The following is a 25,285-nucleotide window of genomic DNA, read 5'->3' as shown; positions in this document are numbered from 1 at the left end:
TAAACGTGACTTGCTAATGTTTCACCACAATTTAATTTGTGAGAGGCTGATTTTTGATCAAGGTCACCCACTCAGTGAAAATCGGGACTCTCCCTAGGCTCTCTCTATTCCCTAAAGCCCATCACCTTCTACTGTGTCTGGCCAGTGTCCTGTGTGAGCTCATCTGATCACAATAACCAATCCAGTCAGCCGGGAACAATGGCTATCCCCTTTGCAAGTAAGGTTTTGAGAGGTTGACTTGACTGTGAGCATTAGAACCAGATCAGACTTTCTTTCTTTTATTTTTTTCAGATCAGACTTTCTGCCTTTTGTCATTTGTACAACTGTATACTGTGCTGTTTCGCCTCAAAATAGTCTGTCTTAAGATCCAGGAGAAATACAGGATGATTTGTACTAAAACATCCAACTGAAGGCTGGCTGCAGTTAGAAGAAAAATGCCCCAAGGGAATCTAGCAGGATTCCCAGGAGCATGCCAGCCGTTTAGCTCTGTGCATGGAATACAGAGTTAAGGGGCATTTGCCTCCTAGCATTTATCCTTCCTGTTGATTCATAAGATGCAAATGAAATGGAAATTTTAAAACCGCGTGGGAAAAATTACTTATTTTCAGAGAAAAAAATATAAGAGATCCAACCTCGAATACTGTAAACGCGGGGAGAACTAGACGGAGAGATTCTGGGAGGAAAAAAAAATCACACTCGAAGATGGAGTTTAATAATTTCAAGCACGAATGGAAAGGAATTCGAAGATGACTGTGTGCGCGCTTGCGTGCTCGAGTGTGTGTGTGTGTGTGTGTGTGTGTGTGTGTGTGTGTGTATGCACGAAGCTTTTGCCTGCATACTGGGACACCCCCATCTCCACCCGCAGGTAGCTGGTGCTTCCCAGCCTTTTGAAGACGGAGCTCTGTGGGACTAGTTAGCATTCTCTGCCTGAGTGTGGCTTCTCACAGGGGATGACCCTGTGATGCACGAAAGACTATTTAATGCCCTCGCGAGCTGGTTCACGGACCAGGATTTTATATGCTACCGGCGTAAGAGTTGTAATCCCGCATTCCTGAGTTAGAGCCACTTAGGGCCCCAACAGCTCCACCCCGGTGTTTTAGAGGAAAATATTCTTTCATGCTTTCTGCCTGAACTGAAAGCGGCACGGTTTCCTGATGCGAAGCCTGGGAGGTGGTTCAAGCATTAGCAATCGCCCTAGAAGCCTGCCCATCTGCTGGGTGCCTGGCTTTCTGGAACGGACCAGGAGGAGTTGGCTTTTAACCCGAGTAACTGGGTTTTGTTTTGTAACTTAAAATCGCCTCCTAATTAAAAATAAACATGACACCTTTTTTAAAGGGACATTAGGGAAATCCTTGTGGCGAAGTATAGTATGGTATAAAGTCCTAATTCTCACTGGGAGGGAGATGGGGGGGGCAGAAATATCTTCTGACTTTTTGGTACTGGATACTTGTCTAAATGATCTGCTTTGAGGATGTGCGCGCTAGCTGGGACTAGGGGTAGAGAAGAAAGGCTAATTAGAGAAGTAAGGAAGTGGCTGTTTCCATCTTTTCCACCTCCTTAGTCCTGGTCCAAGAGGACCAAATTTGCTCTCCTCACCCCCGCGGAGCTGCCCCAACAACTCCTCAGAAGCTGAAGGCGGTATCCTCACCGAGGAGAAAAATCTCTAGGAGTGAAGCCAGAGAGCTGGGCTTCCGGATGGAAGAAGATAGCTATGTGACTAGGCGGGGCGGACAGCAGATGGTCGCAGATTGTGTGTCTTGGGGGCGCTGAGAACCCCATGGCAAGAGCCAGTCCACGGCGAATCCAGACGGCTCTGCCGGGGTTCGCAAGCCTGCTCCCTATTGGCGGGTGCGCCCTTGGGAGGCGGAGTCAAGGACAGCCCCGCCCACCCGAGCGCGGGAGTTGGGGGGGGAGCAGGGGCGTCACGCTCTCCTCCCACCCGGGACTGCCAGCTCTGCTCAGTTTCCGACTCGGTCCTGCAGCGCCTCTAGGCTGCGGCTCCGCGCTCCAACCACCTGCTCCTTGCCGCCGCCGGGGAAGCAGGGCGGGAGGGAGGAGCGGGAGGAGGAGGAGGAGACAGGCAGCTTACACACGCCTTCCCGTCCTCCACTCAGAGCAGCCCGAGCCCGCGGCCGCCGCCACTGCTCCAGCTGCCGCCGCTCCAGCCACTGCCGCGGCTGCCACCTGAGGAGACCCACGGTGCGAGCCCAAGGCGCTGCCCCGCCGACCCCTCCGAAGTCCCCGTGACCCGCGGACGGTGCGACCCTCATTACTCTTCTTATCCTCTCCTTGGCAAGAAGAAAAAGTAGCAGAAGATAGCAGCCAAAAAGCACCGCGTCCACCTTGACTGACTACTGAAGCGTCGTCTCCTGGAATACGAGGGTCTCCTGTCCTGGGAGGAGCAGCCAAAGACACTGAGAGAGGGCGTGGAGGGGGAGGAAGGAGTTGCGGATTGCGTGTGGAGGAAAGTTGCGTGTGGCTTAGACCCGACGGCGCAGCGCCACGATCCCCCAGGGACCGTGTGTCTGGAAAAACGCCGCCGTCCCTTTGAGTCGGGACCCACGAGCGAGCGGGCCCCGTGGGCCCGGGGACGACGTCCCCTTCTGCGGCGTGGACTTTGTGGGTGGCCCTCGAGGAGGAGGAGGAATATGGCACCTAAGGTGTCCCCTTCTTGCCGTCTGATTTTCTGCCTCTTGATCTCTGCCGCGGTCCTCAGACCAGGTAAGCAATGGCCTCTGAGCAAGCAGCCCGACCGTCGACCGTCGCTGTTGCTGTGGCCCGGGGGCGGTTCCCTGGGTGACCTGGGGACTGTGCGTCCTAGCGCGTGGTTGAGAAAGTAAGGGAGCCATAAGGCGCGCGGGGACACGGACCTATCCCTGGAAACAGTCACTTGTGTCACACGTTTTAGGCTTGACTGGTCTGTTCAAGTTTGGACAGAGAGAGCTAGCACTGAGAAAAATCTCCAGGAACTTTGGATGAGGCTTAGCTTGAGACTGAGGAGCCCCCAGGATTTGCTGTACTCTCTCCCCCGCAAAGTCCCTCCAGTCTCTGGGTGTCAAAGTCCACGTCACTGAACCCAGGGCAGTTTCCTTTTGCTTGGCTTGAGCTGAAATAACTGCCTGCACTTCGTCATGATAAATCCCCTAGTAACTTCCTCTTGATCATAATGTAAGACCTGAGAGGGAAGATAGGGCAAAGGGAGGACTTTGACTATCTCGGAAAGGAAGGGAAAATTAACACTGAAATAGCAGCTGCATTGTCTGGTGGGTGGTGAGTGTAGGGTTGATGGCAGCCGAGTCACGCAATGTGGACTGTGTTAGCAGGCAGGTTTGTGAGCCCTGTATGAGGGATTTCTTGATTTCCACACCCAGCGATAGCGCCTCAGTTCTCACCATTGAGTCCTCGAAAGAAGACAACAAAATTCCCACCAACCAGAATATCTTGCGGGGAATCCCTTTTCTCACCCTAGGGGACATCCCTAGCCCTGGCGTCCACCAGCTGGCCTGCAGGCTGACACGCCAGAGTCCTGCCCTCTCAATTGCTCCCCTAGTCTCTAGTCCAAGCGGCAGGTACTTTTCCCTGTGGAGCCCTAGATCTAACCGTTTGAAGTTTTGATTTTACACCATTTAGGGGCTAGCTAGGGGTTAAACTACTACTCCCTGTTATTTTGCCTTCTGTCTGCTTCTCTCTCTCTCTCTCTCTCTCTCTCTCTCTCTCTCTCTCTCTCTCTCTTTCTCTTTCTCTCTCTCTCTCTCCTTTCTCTCTCTGCCTCTCTCTCTCCCCTCTCTCCCCTCTCTGTCTCTCTAGTATTAAATCAAAGAGGAGGAAAAACAGGACTCACTTTCTTTCCGCATCTTTGCATCTTTTATTCTTGTACACCCCTTCAGTGTTGGCGAGCTGAAGCCACTGAAGAGGCTTCAAAGGCTAGGAATCTTCCCCAGGAAGGAAGGGAAAGTAAGGAGGCCACAGGAGCCTGAGATCCTCGGGGTTTCGGAGCCGCTACTGGGGGCGGAGGGGGGGAGGGGGGAGTGTGTGTGGGCTGCCTTCTCCATATCTCTATATCAAAGTTGCATTTCAGGGTGAGGTAATGAGCTTACTGATTCTGAGGCTGGGAAAGACCTCAGTGACCAATCTCAGGCTCTGGGGCGGGGACCCTAAAACCTGAGTAGCGCCAGATTTAAGACAGGTAGGGTAGAGTGAAAACATTCAGCAGATGAGCGCCTGGCCTCTCTTATCTTGCACAATGTAGTCTCACTTTTGGGGGGATCCCAGTGTAGGATGGGGGAAGGGCACCTTGGAACCTAGGATAGAGTCAACTAGAGAGCTTGGGGGCCAGTTTGTGAAATGTGACCATCCACACGCCTATCTCCGCTCACTCCAGGTTCCGAGACTGTCACTTACACTCCCACCCCCGGACTGCAACACTCAGCAGTTAACCTTTCATGCGGTCGCGCTGGAATTTATTTTCAGTTGGTCCCGTCGAAAAACAGGTTTTTCTTCACTCGGGACTGCCAAGAGGGGAGAGGTTCCGCTTTCAGACCTGATGGCCTTTCTTTCTGCACCGCAGGCTCCAGTCCAAGTCACCAGCTGTGCGCTTTCCCGCAGGAGCGCGCCTGCTGATCCAGGATCGCAAGCCACAAACCCTTAAATTCATTTTCCCCCAGAATGATAGCGCTGACGTTTTGCAAACTTCTCCATGGAATGTCTGTGTGCTTTCAATGGAGAGATTATGGTTCGAAGGCACGGGGTCTCCCCTAAGTGAGTCCTGGACTGGAAGAGCGCCTCCTGCAGTGTCCTCTGCAGAGAGAAGTCTTGGGAGTGAGGTACTGCCTAGCTTCATCCTTGGGACTCATATTCCTGGCCACCTCATTTCTGGAGCAGTTAGAACAGTATGTGTCAGGTGCCAGGGGACAGACGCTGCTCCTCCAGGTCTTTTGACTTGTCGCTACCGCAGTCGTCACCCATATGGGTTAGGCCTCTTGTACAATCTGTTTTGAAGGTAGAGGGAGGCAAGAGTTCCAGCAACAAAATTTGAATATGATAAAGGCATTGAAGTGTGTGCTCAGCATCCTAGGTAGCCAAAATCTCATTATTCTTGCAGAAAGAGCGTCAGCCTGTGGTGACATTTTGTACTGCTTTAAGGAAAGCTTTCCCTGGTTGTTTGCAAGGAGGTGTGGCATGGCAGTTAACTGTTTCTTCTCTCCAGTCAGCTGAGCACAACCCTCCCTGGGATTTTTTTCATTTCTCAGGATACAAAGGCTCACTGTAAGACTTAAGGACACAAAAAACGGTGGGGTACCTCGTTTACCAGTTTATTTCATCAGGTCTTTGGGGGGGAGGAGCCATTGAAATCACCTCCTTTTAGAACATTCACACTAAATTATTAAAATGTATCAATTTTGCAACCATACACTCCTTTATAAGCACTATATGCTGTTGTTTATGTGATTTATTTAATCAAATAGCAATTTACAACGTAATGGAGTACTGCTTGCAACAGATTGCTTTTCTAGGCCTGGCTCAAAACCTATATCTCCATTCGGGCACTCAAACATGACAAGAAACATTTTGGGGTGTCAGCTTTCTTCTATGTAAAGTTAAAATTGGGGGGGGGGCGCATAGAATCTGTTCCTTGAGATTTCCTCCAGTTCAGACACTGTTTCTTGAATTGAGGTAAAAACATCTGAACTGACAGAATCATTTTCCAATAAAGTGTTTATTATATTCTCATTCTGGGCAAACTTCATATGAATTGTATTGCTAGAAAGGTTTCAGTGTGTATCCCAATTACTAACTTTCTCCCTCTATAAATTCATGAGAATGTGTTGCTCTTATTCTTCCAGGACCAATTAGGACAATCAAAACAAAATGAGATGTGTGTGTGGGTGGTGGTGGTGGTGCTGGTGGTGGTGGTTCATCTCATTCAGTCAGGAGACGAGAAAGATTTTAGACCATGGGAAACCTGCTGGAATAGCAATCTGCCTCACTCTTAACTGCATGTGTAGTTCTGGAATTAGGCATAAGCCAACTGGTACTAAAATGCTCATGTAACAGAACGTGTTCTTCTAACCTTAATGGTACTCATGATATAGGGAATAGAACACACCAAAATCTTCATGTCATTTTAAGCTATAGAAATCCAAGCTATTTTGCATTGCTAATTCCCAACTTTTCTGACATTTTAGGATATTTGAGCTTACTTTTTTTGTGATAGAAATTCACATGTGAATGTATGTATAGCATTGACTTGTGAAGTAGGCAGTCAACAAGAGGCTATTCAGTAGTCTTAAGCACTATTTTTATTGAAGCTGCTATTCAGAGAACAATTTCTTACCTCTTGCTTCCAAGAATGCAGTGACCTTGAGATCTACTGCTCTGCCCCTGTTTGTTTCCCATCCACAATTTTTTCCTTTTATATAATCCATGGTTCCGATTATAATGAGATTAATCCTTCCACAGAAATTTATTTTGGAAAATTTTAGCAGTAAGAGGTGATAGATTAAAACTTTAATATATTGTTCACAAAATATTTTTGATTTAGTCCACTTAGTTATCCCTTTATTGTTTTATTAAAAGAGACCAAAATGCTTTTTTCCTTTATCTTAGTTCCCTTCTCATGTCCCCAATTCTCATGCTATTAAATTTAGATCTTATTGAAACTGAGTGCTGAGTTGCAAGCATGTTTTCATGTGAAATCGCAGTATTTTAAGATAGCATTTTGAATGCTTTGTGAGCATCACACCTTCTAGTCCAGACATACCTCTTCTGTTCTGACCATTTGTTTAGCATCAAATATCAAAGAGCCCTGTAACCCAAATAGACGCAGCCCATTTGAATCCAAGAATATAGAGGGGAGCCACTCAGGCTCCCCACTTTAAAAGCAAAAGTGCATCTATACCTTTGTACGGACATTAGAATCAGTACCTTGAAAGTGTTACTTTTGTTTTCCCTTGTCAAGATGTCACACAGCTCCACGCCGTTGCGGGGACAAGACTTTTGTGACGCACAAAGATTACATCATTCACTGAAATAACAAAACCTACCAAGAATATTTTCTTGGGAGTGGTGATAAATTAATGTTTGTTGATTATTGCTTTCAAATTACAGCTTATTTTATTTTCAATGAGAACTAAAAGGAATGAAAATGTGTTCATTTCTACTTTTATTTACTTTCTTTTTGAGGAGAATTTTTCTTTCCCTATGGAGAACAAAGTGAAATTTGAATGCATATATATGTATATATATATATATATATATATATATATATATATATATATATATATATACATTCTGTGCTCAAGAAGAGGCTGTTGCATGCTATATACAAAGCTGTAGTCTACAATTATTCAAGTATTCTTACTATATGTAAAGTGCTACATATTTCTAGAGTTATAAATATTTTCATTTAGCTAATTATGTAAATGACAAATCTCACTTTTTTACTTTTTGTTGTTCACTAGAGTAGTATACATTTTAGAAAGAACTAGTTCAAAAATGTTGTGATATTTAGTCATTGTTTTATCGTAACTTATTATCATTGCCCATTTTTGTAGTGTATGTTCCAAGAATGAAATTAGCTTTTAATGATTCTTCTTATTTATCTAGTCAGTTCTCAATTACCCATTGCATCAGTAGGAAAATCAGAGTTGCAGGCAGTGCATACCAGTTCTAATTAAAGGATTATTTAATGTGACTTTAAGTTGAGTTAGTTACTTAATGAACATACCTGTATCTTGTCTTCTAAGGGTTGATTGTATTTAAAAATAATGAAATCAAACCACATGAAGAATAGATGGTTCCAAAATTGAGTGTCTAACTTCTGCCATTGGTTTCTCCTTTCTCATCTCTGTTATCTATGGCTCTCCAAAAAGTGTGGTGAATTCTTGGTCAAAGTAAGACTATAAGACTAAAACATCATCAGATGTAATTAAGTTTTAGAATCTTTTCAGATAGAAATACCGTAGGCTCTTGACAGTTACAAGGCAAGCATCCTACGACCATACTATTTCATCTGATCTTCTAATTTGTCCAGTCACATGTCAGTCACTTAGATGGACAAAATCATACTTTCCAGATTGTGTAAGATTTTCCCTTCCCTAAGTGACCCTTTCTTAGCAAACTTCTTCCATTATTTTATATGAGTTCCTATGTATAAATAAAGAGGCGGTTCCTTTTTCTTGATATAAACTGGATTAGCAACTTGGTAGATTGATTCCCCAAAGGCTATTTGCATACCTGCTCTTAGTAAACACAGCAGAACTTTCAGTGGAGTTCAAAGCCGTTTTAAGGAGTGGCAACCAATAATGTGAAATTTATAAATACCAGAGCGAAATTGAATTAAAAGAGGTTTATAATTACTTTATTGTGATGATATAAACGGAGACGTTATCTAAGTTTGTTTTAGGACATTAACTGCCATTCCAGTTCAACATTTTGAGAACATAAATCTCAAAGATCTCTCACTTCACAAATCAGTATAAAGAGACTTTTCTTCTGTGCTGAGAATCAAACCAAGTGCTTTTCACGGTGTGTACAAGCACTGTCCCACTGACTTATTATGCGAAACCTGATAGAAACAGATTTTTATCCAGATAGAAACAGATTTTTTTATTCTTGTGAGTATGTAGATTTCAGGATTCTAGGCTCTCTCATTCAAACTATAACTACTTAAATGTAACATCTGCCTTTATAGAAAATCATCATTGCAATAACCAAACTACGTTTTGACATTTTCCTTCCCCAGTACTTATCTGTGCTTGGCCTTTGCCCTTTTGTATCAAGATATGTGTTATTTGTCTCTTATTGGACATGAACCTTTACAATATCACATAACTTCATCTACTGATCCTTCAGTCCTACAAAGGGTTTGACACCTGTAAGCTGATTTTTTGCACAAAATACATATACAGAGATTTGTATGTAGCATCATACAAATCACCCCCTACTCAGGAGTTAACAAATTTCTCTTCCTAAAGAACTTGGAATTAAGGGTATAGTATTGCTCTCTGAGAACTAAACTAGGAAACATAACCATATTGAAAGAACAGTTGCCTGAGGGAGCAAAAGGAAACCATGAAGGCACAGCAGCCCTCTCGGCATGCAGTCACCCAGTGCTCTCCAGGTAGTGGTTGTTACACACCTATAGTGTGCTTCGTGAGAGCTCCTTGTCGTGAATGTTTAGTTACCATTCAGTGTTACTGAGATTGATAATTCATTACTAGTAGGGTAACCATGCCTCCTGGTGGAACCAAGGCAGGATGGACATAGAGTATGCTTGAGGTTCTACTGGGTATGATAATTGACTGATTGATTGACTGTTCGATTTGATTCATTTTTAATGGCACTGTCTCAGATTTTATCCCACTTCTTTTTTTTTTAACCATAATGCATTAGTACATGGACTGTTGAAGTTAGAAAGAGTCACTCAAAATTTTTGTGTCTTTGTTTTCTTATTTGTGCTGGTGGGAATCAGACCTCAGGCCCTATGCATACCAGGGAACTGCTTTAACTTTCAACTTCAGACTCCTCCCTTTGGTTTCTGGAATGAAGTTTGAACATCAAGTTATATGAACCATATGCTCCATTTTGGGTGTTGCATATCCTCCAAAGGATTGTGTGTGAAAGACTTTGTCCCCAGGATGGCAGCACTGGTAAGTGATGGTATTTTGGAAAAAGAGGCCTAGTATGAGGCCCTTTAATTACTGAAGGCACTAATATGGAGTAGTTTTCTACCCAAACCTTTGCTTTCTTTTCTTCTCCCTGGCTCAAGATGTAGACAATTTGTTCTGTGGCATACTCCTGTCATGAAGTACTGTGTCAACACAGATCAAAAATAATGGAGCCAACTGAATTCCAACTAGAACCTTCTGAACTGAGATTCAAAACCTTTTCTCTTTGTAAGTTAATTATATCAAGTATTTTATTATAATAGCAGAGAACTGACTAGCAGAACATAATTATTATTATCTGCTCTGTCTATATGTTTACCTTACTGTACTTAACTATAAAAAATACATTTCTCATCCTAAAAAAATTTTCATATTCCTAACAGTTTAAAATTTAAATGTCAGTTATAGTGTAATTTTACCAAGGGATCTGAGCTTGATTCTTGTAGAGCACAAGAAAGACAGAGTTATAGCCTATTACTGTAGTGAGTTTGCTCACCTAGATCCATAGTAAAAAAAAAAAAGGAATGAGGCAAAAGAAAGTGTGTGTGTGTGTGTGTTTGTGTGTGTAAGAGAGAGAGTCAGAGAGACAGACAGAGAGAGACACATGCATACACAGGGACTTACCAGTGTCTTCCCTTAGAAGTAATTTCTTACTCCTAAAATCATAACCTATAGAATGGGAAGATGGAAAGTTTCAAGTGGGAGAGAGGAGACTGAGACCCAGATTCATGCTTTGGAATGGCATAGAGTATTGTGGGACCTATAAGTAAAGAATTTGTTACCAGTCAATGGGCACATTGTTGGCCAATCCAAATTTAAAATTCATAGCTACTCAACATATATAGCATTCAGTAACTGCCGAGTCCTCAGACTGCACAACAAAGCGCTGTGCTTTGAGAGGAGGAAGTGGACCAATATCTAGGAGGCTATCTCTCCAGCACTGGGTTCTTTGCGGAGCAGAAACTTGGCCAAAGTATGTAACTAGAGCAAGGGAGGATTGCTAGGTGTGTCAAAGAATAAAGAACAGCTTACGTGACAACAGTTGGGTCTGGTTGGGGTTAGGATAAACTTGGAAATGGTTTAGAAGTGGTACCTGAGGCACGGGCTAAGGAGGAGCCAAGCAAAAACAATAGGATCAGAGAATGGAAGGATTAAGGAGACTGGCAGGGGTGTGGTGGTGTTGGGGGGTGTAGAGGGGTGAGGGATGTGGCTCTGACAGGAGAGAAGTTGTATCTGTTCCGTTTTAGTGAAATAAAACAAGCTCTGAAGTTGTGAGAGACCCTGGGGGATTCTAGACATTTCTTCAGACTTTCCTGCAACCTGATAATTTGCTTGCCAGTGTGAGGCTCAGAAAACCCGTTTCATCCAACTACTCACACAGTGGCAGATTTTTGCGCATACACTCCCCTCCTTTAGGAGGAGTGAGGACTCATTATATCCACATTTTTGCAATTTTCCTTTTTCTTATGAACACAGTTTAGAGATGAAGAAACTCTGTCATATCAACACATTTGCTCCACCTCTCCTAAAACTAACAATAAGTATGAATTTACTTATATTGAGTCATTGTGATGAACATTTTGTCACTTTTGAAAATATTGCTATTCCCATATTTTTATTGTAAATAGAGCAACAGACATTCTTCTATGGGCTGTTTTCCATATGAACAATTATGTTGGAAGGAAGATATTTTGAAAGTGAAATTACTGAGTTATTTAATACTTTCATTATTTAAAGAGAGATTCTAAAATTATATTTCAAAAAACATGCTCCTTCTATAATTGTGTTATTGCCATATAACAAAAATAAAAAAATTGATTTAATATAATCAAAAGATACTGGAAAATAAAGTTATGAGTAATGAACATACATAAACAATATACATATAGAGACCTGAAGTTACAAATACATTTGTGCTGACTTCATTGTACACAGATGGAGCCAAAATTGATGATGGAAAGTGTTGCAAGGAACTGCTTGTTCCTCCTGGCCGCCTAGAACTGAAATAATCACACAGAAACTATTAATTAAATCACTGCTTGCTTGGCCCATTAGCTGTAGCTTCTTATTGGCTAACTCTTACATCTTAATTTAACCCATTTCTATTAATCTGCATATCACCACAAGGTCGTGGCCTACCAGCAAGGTTTTAGCACATCTACCTCTGGCAGCGGATCCATGGTGTCTCTCTGACACTTTCCTTCTCCCAGGATTCAGTTCTGTCTTCCCCACCTACCTAAGTTCCGCTCTACCAACAGGCCAAGGCATTTTCTTTATTCATTAACCAAGAAAAGCAACACACAGACAGAAGGACCTCCGACACCAGGAAACCTGACTCAGATGAGTTTTTAAAATTATTGTTCTTTATATATAACTTTACAATTAACTTATAGAATACCTAACTTTTAGAACATCAGCTGTAGTTGGTAGCAATGTTTTCTTTTATTTACAGATTGGCTGGCTTGAAAGTAGATTTAGAGGAAGCCATATGTGTGCCTTGAAAGAATTTGACATTGCTTTTCCTTAAGCAAGTGTTCATTATACTTGTGTTCATTCACTGAAGGTACAGCACACACTGTGGGTGGTCTAACTAACGCCATTTGCAATGCCCAGACAGGAGATCTTACTGAGCAAATTTCAGGTAGTTTTAAGTAAATCATATTTTGAACAGTACTTCCAGCAATTCTGTGGATCAGGGTCATCATTTTTATTTTTTTGTTCATGCTGAAAAACAGCATTCTTTACAAACACTAAAGAGGTTAATATGTGTAAACACATTTCACCCTGTAATTTTTGTACCTATTAAGAAAAGTCAGAGTGAAATATATTTCATGATTATTTTTTTCATAGAAAAAGGCATAGCAGTCTATATTTGGAAAGTTTCCACCAAGAATATGCTGAAGATAACAATTTTAAACCAAACAAAATTATGTTCACAGAGGAGTTAAGATGTAGTTTCGAACTTTTTCTGCTTGTTATTTATGTTTTTATATTATAGTTATTAGTTGGTGTGCTCATTCGTGTGTGTGTGTGTGTGTATGTGTGTGTGTGTGTGTGTGTGTGTGTGTGTGTGCCCACAGCTGGAGGATGGAAGTCACAGGATGACTTGCTGGAGTCTATTCTTTCCCTGTGCTTTTTGGGTCTTGCCAATCAAGACCAAAAAAAAAAAAAAATCAGATTATTGGGATTGAATGAAAACACCTTTGTTCCAAGAACCATCTCACTGGCCCTTACTTTGGTTGTAAATGTTCAAGTGTGTGACAGTGTACTTTACTCTGAAGACATTTCTTCTATCTACTGATAGAGCTGACTATATATATATATGTGTGTGTGTGTGTGTGTGTGTGTGTGTGTGTGTGTGTGTGTGTGTGGTTTTTTGAGACAGGATTTCTCTGTGTAGCCCTGATTGCCCTGGAATTCACTTTGTAGACCAGTCTGGCCTTTAACTCAAAGATCTGCCTGCATCTCTTGAGTGCTGGGATTAAAGATGTGAGCTATCACTACCCAGATAACTTTTTTATATTTTTATAGAGCTAACCAGGATTCTTCATAGCATAGTATTTTTTGATATCAGATCAAGGAGAAAAATAGAATAAATTTTTACATTTATCCTTGTATATAACCTGTTTGACTTAGCTTCTGTGGATGGTAACCTAGTTCTCAAATATGTTATTTAAGCAATGCCTGTTTAGTGCAAAATTCAATCATGTGTCTTATTATGCTAAAATATAAAATAAGTATCTGTTTATGAAGCAGACTATGACTCAATTATTTTCCCTTTGCTGATAATAAATGTCCCCCATAAAAATGGTAAAATAGAGGGAGAAGGAGGGGGCAATTGAGAGTCTCAGGATTGACCCAAAATGTTGAGAGGTAAATCATTAGAACTCTAGAACTCCTTAAACAACAGCTTCCTCTTGTAGGTTGTATGAAACACACTTGGTGTTAAAACCCATTCTGTACTTGCAACAGTCATGACTCATGGCTTCCAGACTGAACGTCACCTAAAGAACTCGAGAACGGCAGCTGTGCACAGGTGTTTTTGCCATTTTATTGTTTTGTTTTTTGTATCAGGTAGTTTCCCAGCATTTTTCTGTTTTTTTCATTGTAAGTTGAGGATGATAGTTATTAACTTTATTTGATGTGGCTGTTCAAGAATGTATTGAGGTACTTAAAAACTATGCATTTTAAAACTCCATTAGTTAATAAGTTTTGCTGTGTACAGCAAATTATCAGAGGAAATTACCACAGGTAGTAGATAACAAAGGTATAGTAATGCATGAAGATGGAGTTTATTCCCATTGACAAAAATAGTGCATGTCTTTGTAATAATCTGTGATAAATATTAAAGTAAAATATATTTACCTGACTAGTAGACAACGTATGTTTTTCTAATTTTCTGGATTTCTACAACAAAATGGCATACACTCATAATGCTTGCTTCCTTATTTTCTCAAACACTTCCTTAATTCACACAGATATAGCCGTATTTTCACTCTGCTCATTTCATGGTGTCTTCCATTCTAGGTTAGAATGTCAGAATGTGACTTCTGAGCTGTGAAACTCATGTCTCTATGCTTTACTATCCCAGCTCAGTGGGCCAGTGGCTTTACCCCATCTCCGAAAGAGCCCATGCCCTGAGGATGTGTGTCTTAAAATGAGGGCCACAGGAGTGTTGCCAGGAATGAGAAATCATTACTACACATAAACCTCACTCAGTGTTGTGTGTGTTAGAGCATATGGTCTTAATAAAGGTGACTATTATTTATATATTTTATTTTTAAACTTTCCCCTCCAAATATAATTAATATGCTTCCATTGGTAGAGAGAAGAGGAACCGCAGATTCTTTAAAATTAGGAAACTGCCAGTTCTAGTGTCTGTCCACTCCACAGATGAAAGTGCAGCCCAGTGACGTGACTATAAAAGGAACTGAAGGAAACAGACATGGTGTGACTTCTCCTGAATGCCCTTCTAACCTCCCTATAATCAAATCCTGTCTGTTGCCGTGGCTCAAATCGTGCTGCTGCCTGCTTACAATACAGTCAGGGCAAATGTGAGCTTTTAACCTAGCCCTTGCGGTTCTTATGATTTTCATTCACAGTCTTCCTTGGAACCCATTCTGGAGCTATAGTTTTAAATATGCCATGCTCTTCCATTCTCTGGGTTGCTTACACACATGTCTCTGACCTCTGTCTTATACTACCAAACTCTCTCCTCCTGTCCTCCCACACACCCTCCTTTAACGGAATTAGCTGTGTTTCCATCTTTAGTCTACCTCCAAAGACTTCCCCCAGAGCTCCCTGAGGCTCCTGTCCTGTGCAGCTCCAAAACTCATTTCATTAATTCTTGTTGTTTATTTATTCTTACTTCTCTTTTTTTCAAGAGTCTTCCTTTTCCTGGAGACAGGGACAATGACATAATAATCTTTCTCTCTTCAGTGTATTCTGATTTATATTTCCCTGGTACCTGTACCACTGTGTAATTGAATTAGTCAAAATTTCAATTCTTTATAATAAAGGAGACATAATTTTAGAGGCTTACACTTATTTACTTAGAGGAGAACTCATGTATCATGGCACACATGGAGTCCAGAGAACAACAGGGAAAAATCAGTTTTTTTCTTTCCATCATCTGGGTCCTCAATATGGAATTTGGATCATCAGGCTGGGTGGCACAATCTTTTACCAGCTGAGCCATCCCACAGGATTAGAAGCACATTTTAAATAACAAAGTATATTCTAATATGAATACAAAATAACTGTAAATGGAACAGTTTTCATTTTCTTTTAGAATTTAGAACATTTAAAAACAACTTCTTTTAAAACATATGCACTACTTTTGTCCAAGCACTTGTGAGACAGGGGCAGGCAGATGTCTAATCGTTAGAAGCCAACCTGGTCTACAGATTTTCAGGTGAGCCAGCACTACATAGTGAGACCCTGTTTCAAACAAATAATTAATAAAATAAAATAAGAGCAAAATCATTGCCCTAGTCTACCTGAGGCATGCAAATGAAGTGGAAAAACAAATGAAACATTTTTCTAATTGTTTTCAAGTATCAATACAGATTAACATAAAATAAAGTAGTTCTATAACTGGGAAACAGTCCTGAAAACTGTCTTCTATTTTGCATAGTCTATACACTAATATGGGGTCATCTATGTCTGTAGGTTTCTGAAGACAAATTAACTGTACTTCTGTTTCCAATTAGTAGCACATGCTCAAAATTGGCAATGAATGGTTGGTATTATTTCTATTATTTTAAGTTTTAGCTTATATTCTCTTTCTGTGTGTGTGTCTCTCTGTCTCTCTGTGTGTGTATCTGTGTACATAGACAGTGTAAAAGCCTCTGAGGATGACTTTCTGGAGTAAAAGATTTCATTAGCAGATTAATCAGTCACTTAGGCACATAACACATATCACTATTAATGCTTTTCAAATACATTTCGATAAAACAGTTGGAAAAATTTTGATGTTATAGTTTGCAAATGAATTGTAATGATGACTAGTCAACAACTTTCAGAAAACACCCAAAGTTGGGAATACTGGGTAATTCTTACAGTCCCAGCACCGGTAAGGCTGAGGAAGGAGATCAGGTACAAAGCTTGTTTGGGATAGGTGGTGGGGTCTTGTCTCCACAAAAAGATATTTGATTTTTACTGCACAATAACCTTAGATCTGGCAGGAAGGATAGGTGGGCAAAGGCTGCTGCCACCAGGACTGTCTGGTTAGGACAGTTGCCTTTATCTACTCTGAGTTAGCTGTGCAGTGGCTCAGGTATTTCTTCCTGCCAAGTTGGGTACAGGCTCCATTTCTGAGAATTATTCCTAAATTGTTGGAGGTACGCCACTTGTTTCACTCCCGGCTGCTCAATCCCAAAATAATCACACAGAAACTATATTAATTAAATCACTGCTTGACCCATTAGCTCTAGTTTCTTATTGGCTAACTCTTACATCTTAATTTAACCAATTTCTAGTAATCTGTGTATCGCCACGTGGCTGCGGTTTACCAGCTAAAGTTCTGGTGTCTGTGTCCAGCGGGGCTACCTAGCTTCTCTTTAACTCCTTCTTCTTTCTCCCAGCATTCGGTTTATTTTTCCCTGCCTTGCTCTGTTCCCCTATTAGCTCTGCTATAGGCCCAAAGCAGTTTCTTTATTCATTAATGGTAATCAAGCACACAGAGGGAAATCCCACATCAGTAAGTAGCACTTAATTAAATCCATTCTCATGAGTTTAGAACATTACTCCTCACACTGAATTTTTGTCCAGCTTTTCCCCCCTCTGTAACCTATATCCTTATCTCTTTCCTCTATTTCCCATGATTCCTATCACTAGACTTTAGACCCTGCTTCCTCACAGGCCTGTAATCCCAGAGCAAACATCTGTCTCTGTTTTCTGGCGAATGGTGGATTTTTCTTTTCAAACTCAAAGTTTCGTGAAACTTGAATTGTATTCTTTACTACTAAGCTAAGCACACGTGGGAGCACACTTGTGGGCACATATGTGTAAGCACACTGTGGACTCAGTCATACGGAAAGGACAGGAAGAAACTGATATCGTTTTTTGCTCTGTCACGCTCAGCAACATCTCCGATTTAGAAAGCTTTCATTCCAGACGCTTTCCTTTAACTCCAAAGCAAGCAAAGGTAGTCTGAACAAATTACCTAAGCAGCATTATTTTTCCAGTGTTAAATCTGCCTGCACTTAAAGTCATATTAATTCATGATTGTTCAAGCTGATGAAGTATTATAGTTTCCTTCTTATTTGCACCATAGTTAACTTTCTAAAATAGACGTTCGATGATTTCTCCATGAGTAGATAGGATAACATGGGAGTAATTCATGTTTTCCACAGTGGTAGGTCATAGTCACTCAAGCTATTTTCAAATGAGACTATTACAGGAATGTTAGGTGGAAAGAAAAATTAAAAAAGAGTCCTTTCTGTTCACACATACAGATACACACACACACACACACAAATATAGAAAAGGAGGGAAAAAAAGAATGAAACCTTCAAACAAAACTCAAATTCTTGAAATGTAAGATCTTCTTTTGTTTACCTCTTGGTTGTTTATTCTGCATTCTGAAAATATTGCCCAACCTGTTAGCTTTTGTTCATTTGTAAGTTCCAGGGTACTGAATCTCCTAAAGACTTAACTGCATAACTAGTGTGCATATTCAACAACCACAAATCCATATTATCAAATAGCATTTCTTTACAAATAATAAAATGAAAAACTTAGAAAACTGACCTTATGATAACATCCCATGCACCTCATTGCTCAGTGACTTAGCATCTAAAGTGAGAGTTGGTCACTGCAGCATCTGTAAAGGTTCAGGGTCATAGTTGTTCCTGGGCTACTGAGTGTCTGATGATGAAGTGACGTGGAAGATTGGAGAGGGAACGGAAGGCTTGGCCTTAGTTCTCTATGGGAGTTGGGTTAGTCACTATGTATTTTGCTTCTGTAAGTATTCCCTCGTTCAATGGTTATATTAGACTGCTGCATGGTTGGCTCTCTTCCATGACAATTGTGTGATTTTGATCACTGCCATATAGAAATAATCACTTCATCATCTCTGTTCCGTATTATTTGTGCATTATTTGTCCTCATAACTATGCATTATTAAGAGCTAACCATGTAACACTTTGCAGATTGAGATCCCCAGTGATAGTGGACCGTAAATAAAATAATTGAAACATTGAAATAAAAAATATGATACAAGCAGAGTGTGAAATTAGGTTAGACAAGGAACAGAGTAAGCTTTCCCCTATGCCTTGCTAAAACTAGGTTTCTTTTATGATTGCCTTTTTTTTTCTGTTTAAGAGAAGGGCTTGTTATGCAGCTGAAAGCTGGTCTGGACAGTCCTCTTTCACAGTGCTTTAGAGTTGCATTTACTGACATGCACCTCTAACTCTTGCTAAAGAAACTTTTCCTATGACTGTAGTATAGTGCTTTATTGAATGCAGTATGGTTTACTTGAAGTTGAAAAAAAAATTGTAATTGACTTGCAAAGAAAGAACACAACTGATTGATTAAACATTCAGAATACGTGTCTGTAAGGAAAGAGACCTGGAGAAGAAAGGATCAGTGGCTGCTAACATATAAAAGGCACGTGGTTGCTCAAAGCAGAAGCTAGTCCCTTCACTTAGTTTGTTGTTTTTCAAAGAAAGATCAGGCACCATTATATATGATAAAAAAGCAAGAACAACGGATTACAATTTCTAATTCTGCAGATTTTTCTTGGATTTTGAGCCATTGAACCTAAATCCTTGTGACTACAGAAATATTTGCTTAAGAAAACTTATTTTGAATGAAGAAACCATGCATTTCTTGCTTGTTCTTTTGATCTATAGAGTGAGCTCATTTCTAACTTAATGATTATATTACAAATGGTTTTCACCACCACACCCTATGGATCTCTGACTATTGAAGGTTTAAACTCAAGAGGCTTCACGGTCAAATGTTTTCTTTTTATTTATTTATTTATTTATTTATTTATTTATTTATTTATTAAGGATTTCTGCCTCCTCCCCGCAACCGCCTCCCATTTCCCTCCCCCTCCCCCGATCAAGTCACCCTCCCTAATCTGCTCTAAGAGCAATCAGGGTTCCCTGACCTGTGGGAAGCCCAAGGACGGCCCACCTCTATCCAGGTCTCCTAAGGTGAGCATCCAAACTGCCTAGGCTCCCCCAAAGCCAGTACGTGCAGTAGGATCAAAAACCCACTGCGAAATGTTTTCTAAAGAAAGGGATGAAGAAGGTGTGAAGTTGATTGGGGGTAGAAGTGGGGAGGTTCTGGAAGGAGTTCTGGGAGTTAAAACAGTCAACGGTATATGTTGTATGAAAAAACATTTTCAATAAAAAAATAAGACTTACTTAATATGAATGAAATGACTTTATTAAAGATTGTATAAAAGAAAAGAAAAAGAAAAAAATTAAAACAAGTTACATAATTTGGCAGATCCCCATGCTGCCTCTAGGTTTCTTTTCTTATCTGCAGAGGAAAGAATAATAGCAATTACTGGAGACTTTTGTTGAAAGAACGGGGTGAGATAATGTTTGGAAAGTGATTAGCAAAGTAAACACAAACAGGACAAGCCTGGGAATGCTGGCTATTGTTGGTTTTGCTTCTATTGTTATTAACATCTTAAGGAGAATTTTTTAGTATAATAGGCCTTCTAAAGAGAGGTTAGATATTCAATGTGCTCAACCATAATAGAAAAAGAGGGGATCCATGCAAGGTAGAAAATTTTATTGTCATAATTTTGTTTGTCTTTATTTACTAAGATATTTAAAAGTAAGAAAAGCAGAGTGGCAGAATTATGTGCATATATTTGGTGATACTAAACAAAGAATGAAACACATTCATAAACAAATTCATTACATGTTTCTTGCTCATACTCACCCAAATGGTTATCTCTGTAAAAGATACCTGGGAATAGCTAGCGATCATTTTTCACTCTAAAATCTTTCATATGATCATAGTATTTCATTGTTTATTATTTAAACTGCTAATATAAACAATATTGTAAAGGTACTACCACCAAAACTGTAGACAGATATATTGTCTCTAGTACTAATGAACTTAATGTGAATTAAGAAACCAGGACACAAAAGTAGATATGATTTTTTAAAGATTTGGTGACAACTGTACACCTTTTTGTTTGTTAATTCTTTTTCCTTCCTTTCTTAAGATATGTGATAAGATTCTGACTTATAATAAACTTACAGACAGAATTAAAGTGATTCTCCATTTTTATTGTATTCAGGTATCAGTCACGTAAGATGAGGTTGCTTAGATTGTTTTTTGGTTGATGGGTTAAATGATTTGTGCATAAACATTTAACTGACAAAACATCACCAAATTGTGAACAGTAGAGCCCAGATATATTAATGTAAGTCTATATGCTATGGTACGAAAAGGACTTGAGAGAAAACTGAGGAAACACGGATTCAAGCTTCACTATCCTTGACTTCTGAGGCTGGAAGCAGATCACGCTTTGTGGAGGACATTATTTTACATGTTTCTGTCACACTATTTCTAGAGAATTTTTCCTTCAGTTCATGCAGTCTTAATTATTAGACTTTGATCAAATCAATTAGTAGATGGTGTATGCTTACACTCACTTAACAATTCTCTAATCAATTGAATTCTGATAATTCCTGATGTAAGTAAAATTACTTAATATTGTTTAATCGTGTGCCTAACTTAAGATATTCTGAGAGCCAGTGTTTGAGAGACATTGTTTACAATAAACTATATTACACATCAAGATACATTGTCCAGGTTTGGGCTTATTTGCTTTCCAGTACCTTCTAGAACTGTATTTCTACATTATAAACAAAAACACACAGAAAATCATAACATCTAAAAATAAAAGAAACCTACTATTCATTTCCATAGGAAATATGACTTTCAATTTAGATTATTCAAATCACAATCATAAGTTCATTCAGATATAGGCAATCACTAATTAGGAGGAAAAGACAATACTAACATTATTATTGTTGTAATAATTTTCTGTTGAGTTTGATAACTTGCCCTTCAAAAGTGTAGCAAGCTTAAGGGTTTTCAAGAATACTCCTCACCACAGTGGATATAGAAAAAAAATGTAATTATTTCAAAGTTTAGCTATCTATAGTATAAAATATTTCTGTTATTCTAAGTTGCTGCTTAAAACATGGAAAATATTATGCCTCTCTTCTTTGCTGGAGATTCACTGGAACAGTGTCACTGAGCTAAATACCATGACATCTAGAAAGTCTCAGAACAACAGTGTTGATTTTCATTTATTTTAAATTCACATGAAATATTTGCATAACGCACAGAATTCAGAGAGGCTCCACCGTGCCTCGGTCTCTGCATGGCTATTGTCTCTGATCTTGTAGAAACAGCACTCATGAAATGATTCTCAGATGATAGGCTTTTGGAGTAATGGCTTCATAGTTTTAGAATATATTTTGGGATTAAGAATTCCAAATTGTCCTGGTTTCTGATCCTTCTTTTGTGTCTGACATTTTGTTCACAGGTAGGAAAAAGCTAATTTAAAAGCTATTAGACATTAAAATATATGTCAACATGTTTATAAAGAAACAACTAAGAAGCAGAACAAAAAAGATATCAGAAAGAAAGATAATAAAATTAAGACAAGGTGTAAACTTGTACTTTTTAAAATTTAAAAATGCAGCTAACACCTGCAGGGAAGTAAACCACAATCCTGGATTATTTTAATTGACCTCACTCATCAAGTGTTGAAGCAGGACTGATTTGAGTTCAAAAAAAAAAAAAACAAAAAAAAATAAATAAATAAACTTTCAGTTTATGAGCTGAATGGCATGTGTCCCCAGGCCTTATGAGTCTGTCCAAATCACAAAACAAGTCTAACTACTACTAGGGCAAATGGTGCATGTGTTTTTACGAAAGAGATCAGTTCATTTCTCAAGAGTTCCGAGCCAGTAGCCAGCTTTTGTGCTCTAAGTAAATACTACGATAAGAGGTTACATGGAAAACAAACAGGTGAGAGAATTCGGATTTAGTTCTTAGATAAATGAAGCCACTCTAAAGTACAGAGTATTGGGGCAGTAGCTTGGCTGTGCTTTGTTCCATTCTTTTTATCCATGACTGCCCATGATGCATGTCTCATTTCCTGTGTGTTGACACCTGAGATCGTGTTACACAAAATGGATGTGGGGTGGGAGGGAGCTGAGGTCAGCTTAGGTGTCCTAAGGCTTGTGTCTGCTCCAGTCTGGAAAACACTGCCCCACAGTTCCGGATAAATACCCACTGCCCACACTTCTCTCAGTCTGCCCTTTCCCCTTCAGCTCGTCCCTGGGCAGGTCTCCACCTTGCTGTAATAGTTTACATTGACTGAGGTGTCAGAGATTCCCTGAGACTCCTCCCTTCCATGCTGATTTGTAGACCTGAATTTAAGAGAAAATTTTGGAGCTTGTCAGTACAATGAGGAATACTGAGAACTCAAGAACAATCGCAGAGGGTTTTTGATCCTACTGCACGTACTGGCTTTGGGGGAGCCTAGGCAGTTTGGATGCTCACCTTAGGAGACCTGGATAGAGGTGGGCGGTCCTTGGGCTTCCCACAGGTCAGGGAACCCTGATTGCTCTTAGAGCAGATTAGGGAGGGTGACTTGATGGGGGAGGGGGAGGGAAATGGGAGGCGGTTGCGGGGAGGAGGCAGAAATCCTTAATAAATAAATAAATTAAAAAAAATTACAAAAAAAATAAATAAATAAAATCCTACTGCACGTACTGGCTTTGTGGGAGCCTAGGCAGTTTGGATGTTCACCTTACTAGACCTGGAAGGAGGTAGGAGGTCCTTGGACTCCCCACAGGGCAGGGAACCCTGACTGCTCTTTGGGCTGATGAGAGAGGGGGAGTTGATTGGGGGAGGAGGAGGGAAATGGGAGGTGGTGGCGGGGGGGAGACAGGAATCTTTAATAAATAAATAAATAATAAAAAAATAAATGAAAAACAAAACAGAAATGAGGCATATATCAAATTCCTCACGGCACAGATGGAAATAATGTTCCATAGTTTAGAATTACAGAGTATCCTCTTAGAACGACGCTTCCAGAGCTTCTGCAGCCACGTCTAGATTCACTGTCAAAACAAAATTGGTTTTAGGTAATACCGTACCTTTCCCACTTTATATCAACTTTATACCAACTGCTGCTATATACAAATTGCATCAAGCTATTCCCTACATCATGGAAAATTATTAGTGCAGTTTACAGATGTAGCCAACTGTCTCTGCTGAACCCCTCACAATGGCCTTGCTTTATAAAGTGGCACTTTTTCTTAATGCAGAAAATAGGCTTTTCGTAACTGGTGAAGTAAATATGAACTTATATTATTTACCATGTTCCACAGAGATCTTTCCTAATTTGTCACCATAGTTATGTTAATGAAAAACATATAAGTGAGAGAAGCTATAGAAGGTAGAAGGCTGCCTAGTGACCGAATCAGAAATGAGGGCAGGAGCAGCGTCAGCTTCCTCTTCCCCCCCTCTTAGAATTCATTCTTTATCTATCAGTTGTCTATATATTTATCTTCTATTTTTCTGTGTACAATCCTTTCTTGATCATAAAGGAAAATGACAGCTATTCATACTTAAATTTAATTGGCTTTTTTCGTTGTTGTTGTCACTCAAAACAGTAACCAACCTGTTTTTGGCTAATTCTGATTTTAAATTCACAGGGAAAGGATTCTCATTGACTCAGCTTGACTCAGGTGTGTCAGGTAAGACCAATGAACTGGGAATGAAGCAGGGACAGTTGGGTAGCTTTCTACAAAAGTCCAAGGAAAGCTCAAGAGAGAATCTGGAGAAAGACTGGCAAGGCAAGAAGCTTAACTGACAGTTGTGAGGCAGCCCCTGAGTAGGACTGCTGTGCTGGATAAAATGAGTAAGACTAAGGTCTGCTTTGAAGATGTTCAGGAGAGCAGCAGCTCAAGAAACTTCTGGAGTATACTACAGCAGAGAACAGGGCGCAGCAGGGTTTCGATTAAGTAGCTAGGTGATTTTGTACTTATGCAATATTTAAAAGATAAAAAAAATGTCTGGGGTGAAAATGAGGCAAGTGGCTAGCAAAAGGGGAGGAAGAGAATTTAAATGAGTGAAGCCCGGTTAAGTCTGAAAGGGAGGCAAAAACATGCTGTACAGTGGTTGTGGGCTTAATCCGCAGAGACAGAATCAAAGACAAAGAACACAGAGTCCAAATAGCAATGTTAAGTTAAATTCTCCCGTGGAAGACATGACAATGCTTTGGATAATCACCTGTAGTATCAAGTCGGACTAAAATTAAGTGAGACCACAGCGTCTTCCTTCTCCAAGCCTCACCTGGTGTCCGTTCCTTTTCCTTTGTCGTTTGCCCACATGTAATTTTATTCTAACTGCAAGTAAAAAATCATTTAGATTGAACGTTTTAGAACAGCTGAAAAATATGGTGCCAATGAAATTTATTTGCTAGTACACCAAAATACCAACAATGATTTGGAATACCTCATGAGACTGACAGTACTAAGAATGTATTTTGAGCAACTACTGCAATTCAGCCAACGTGCTGGATAGGTTGCTTCTGTCCAGAGATGAGCGAAGAATATATATATATATATATATATATATATATATATATATATATATATATTTACCTTATAATGTGTTAGTCTGATGGTTCTCAAACCTGGACATACATTAGAATGACCACAGAGCTTGTTCAAATGGACTTTTTGGTCCAATCCCTAGAGTTCCCATTCACTATTTCTGGCTTCGAGGTGGGGAATTTGCATTTCTAGAATTGTCCATGTGCTGCAGATAAGACTCGTCCTGGGCACATTGGGAGAGCAGCTGTGTGAGGAGGCACAGACTCTAGTTGACTCTTCACTAGTCAAAGCACACTATGAAGCACACCTGTCTAGTTATTGCCACTAAGAGAGGACATTTTCTATAAATCCAGTCTCATATCTGTGTATTGTTTAGCTGTATAACTTAACAAAATTATCGATAACAAGGTCAAATAAATACAGTGTTCAAAGACGAAGGCTCCCAGTTTACTCAGTAAAAATATTTCATCAGCTTTTCGGCCTCATTTCTAATTTAGC

The 25,285-nt window shown here is 40.1% G+C and overlaps 1 protein-coding gene across 8 annotated transcripts in view; it reads left to right on the top strand.

The window, feature by feature from the left end:
• The first annotated feature begins 1,905 nt into the window (after positions 1-1,905).
• The window catches only part of Alcam (activated leukocyte cell adhesion molecule), a 185,647-nt gene continuing 162,267 nt past the window's right edge, over positions 1,906-25,285 (top strand). For 2 of the 8 annotated variants that reach the window (XM_075964305.1, XM_075964283.1), the window contains exons 1-2: positions 2,109-2,721; positions 23,885-23,926. In XM_075964305.1, the coding sequence (XP_075820420.1) occupies positions 2,649-2,721; positions 23,885-23,926 (115 nt within the window). In that variant the 5' untranslated portion in view covers positions 2,109-2,648. Of the gene's footprint in view, positions 2,722-23,884; positions 23,927-25,285 lie in introns of all 8 variants that reach the window. The other 6 variants (XM_075964348.1, XM_075964327.1, XM_075964294.1 and 3 more) reach the window with 5 other exon arrangements.

This window comes from Microtus pennsylvanicus, chromosome 1, assembly GCF_037038515.1.
Source record: "Microtus pennsylvanicus isolate mMicPen1 chromosome 1, mMicPen1.hap1, whole genome shotgun sequence".
In the NCBI taxonomy this organism is placed as follows: Eukaryota; Metazoa; Chordata; class Mammalia; order Rodentia; family Cricetidae; genus Microtus; species Microtus pennsylvanicus.
Note: the sequence above shows the minus strand (reverse complement) of the source record. Positions and strands in the feature narration are given on the sequence as shown.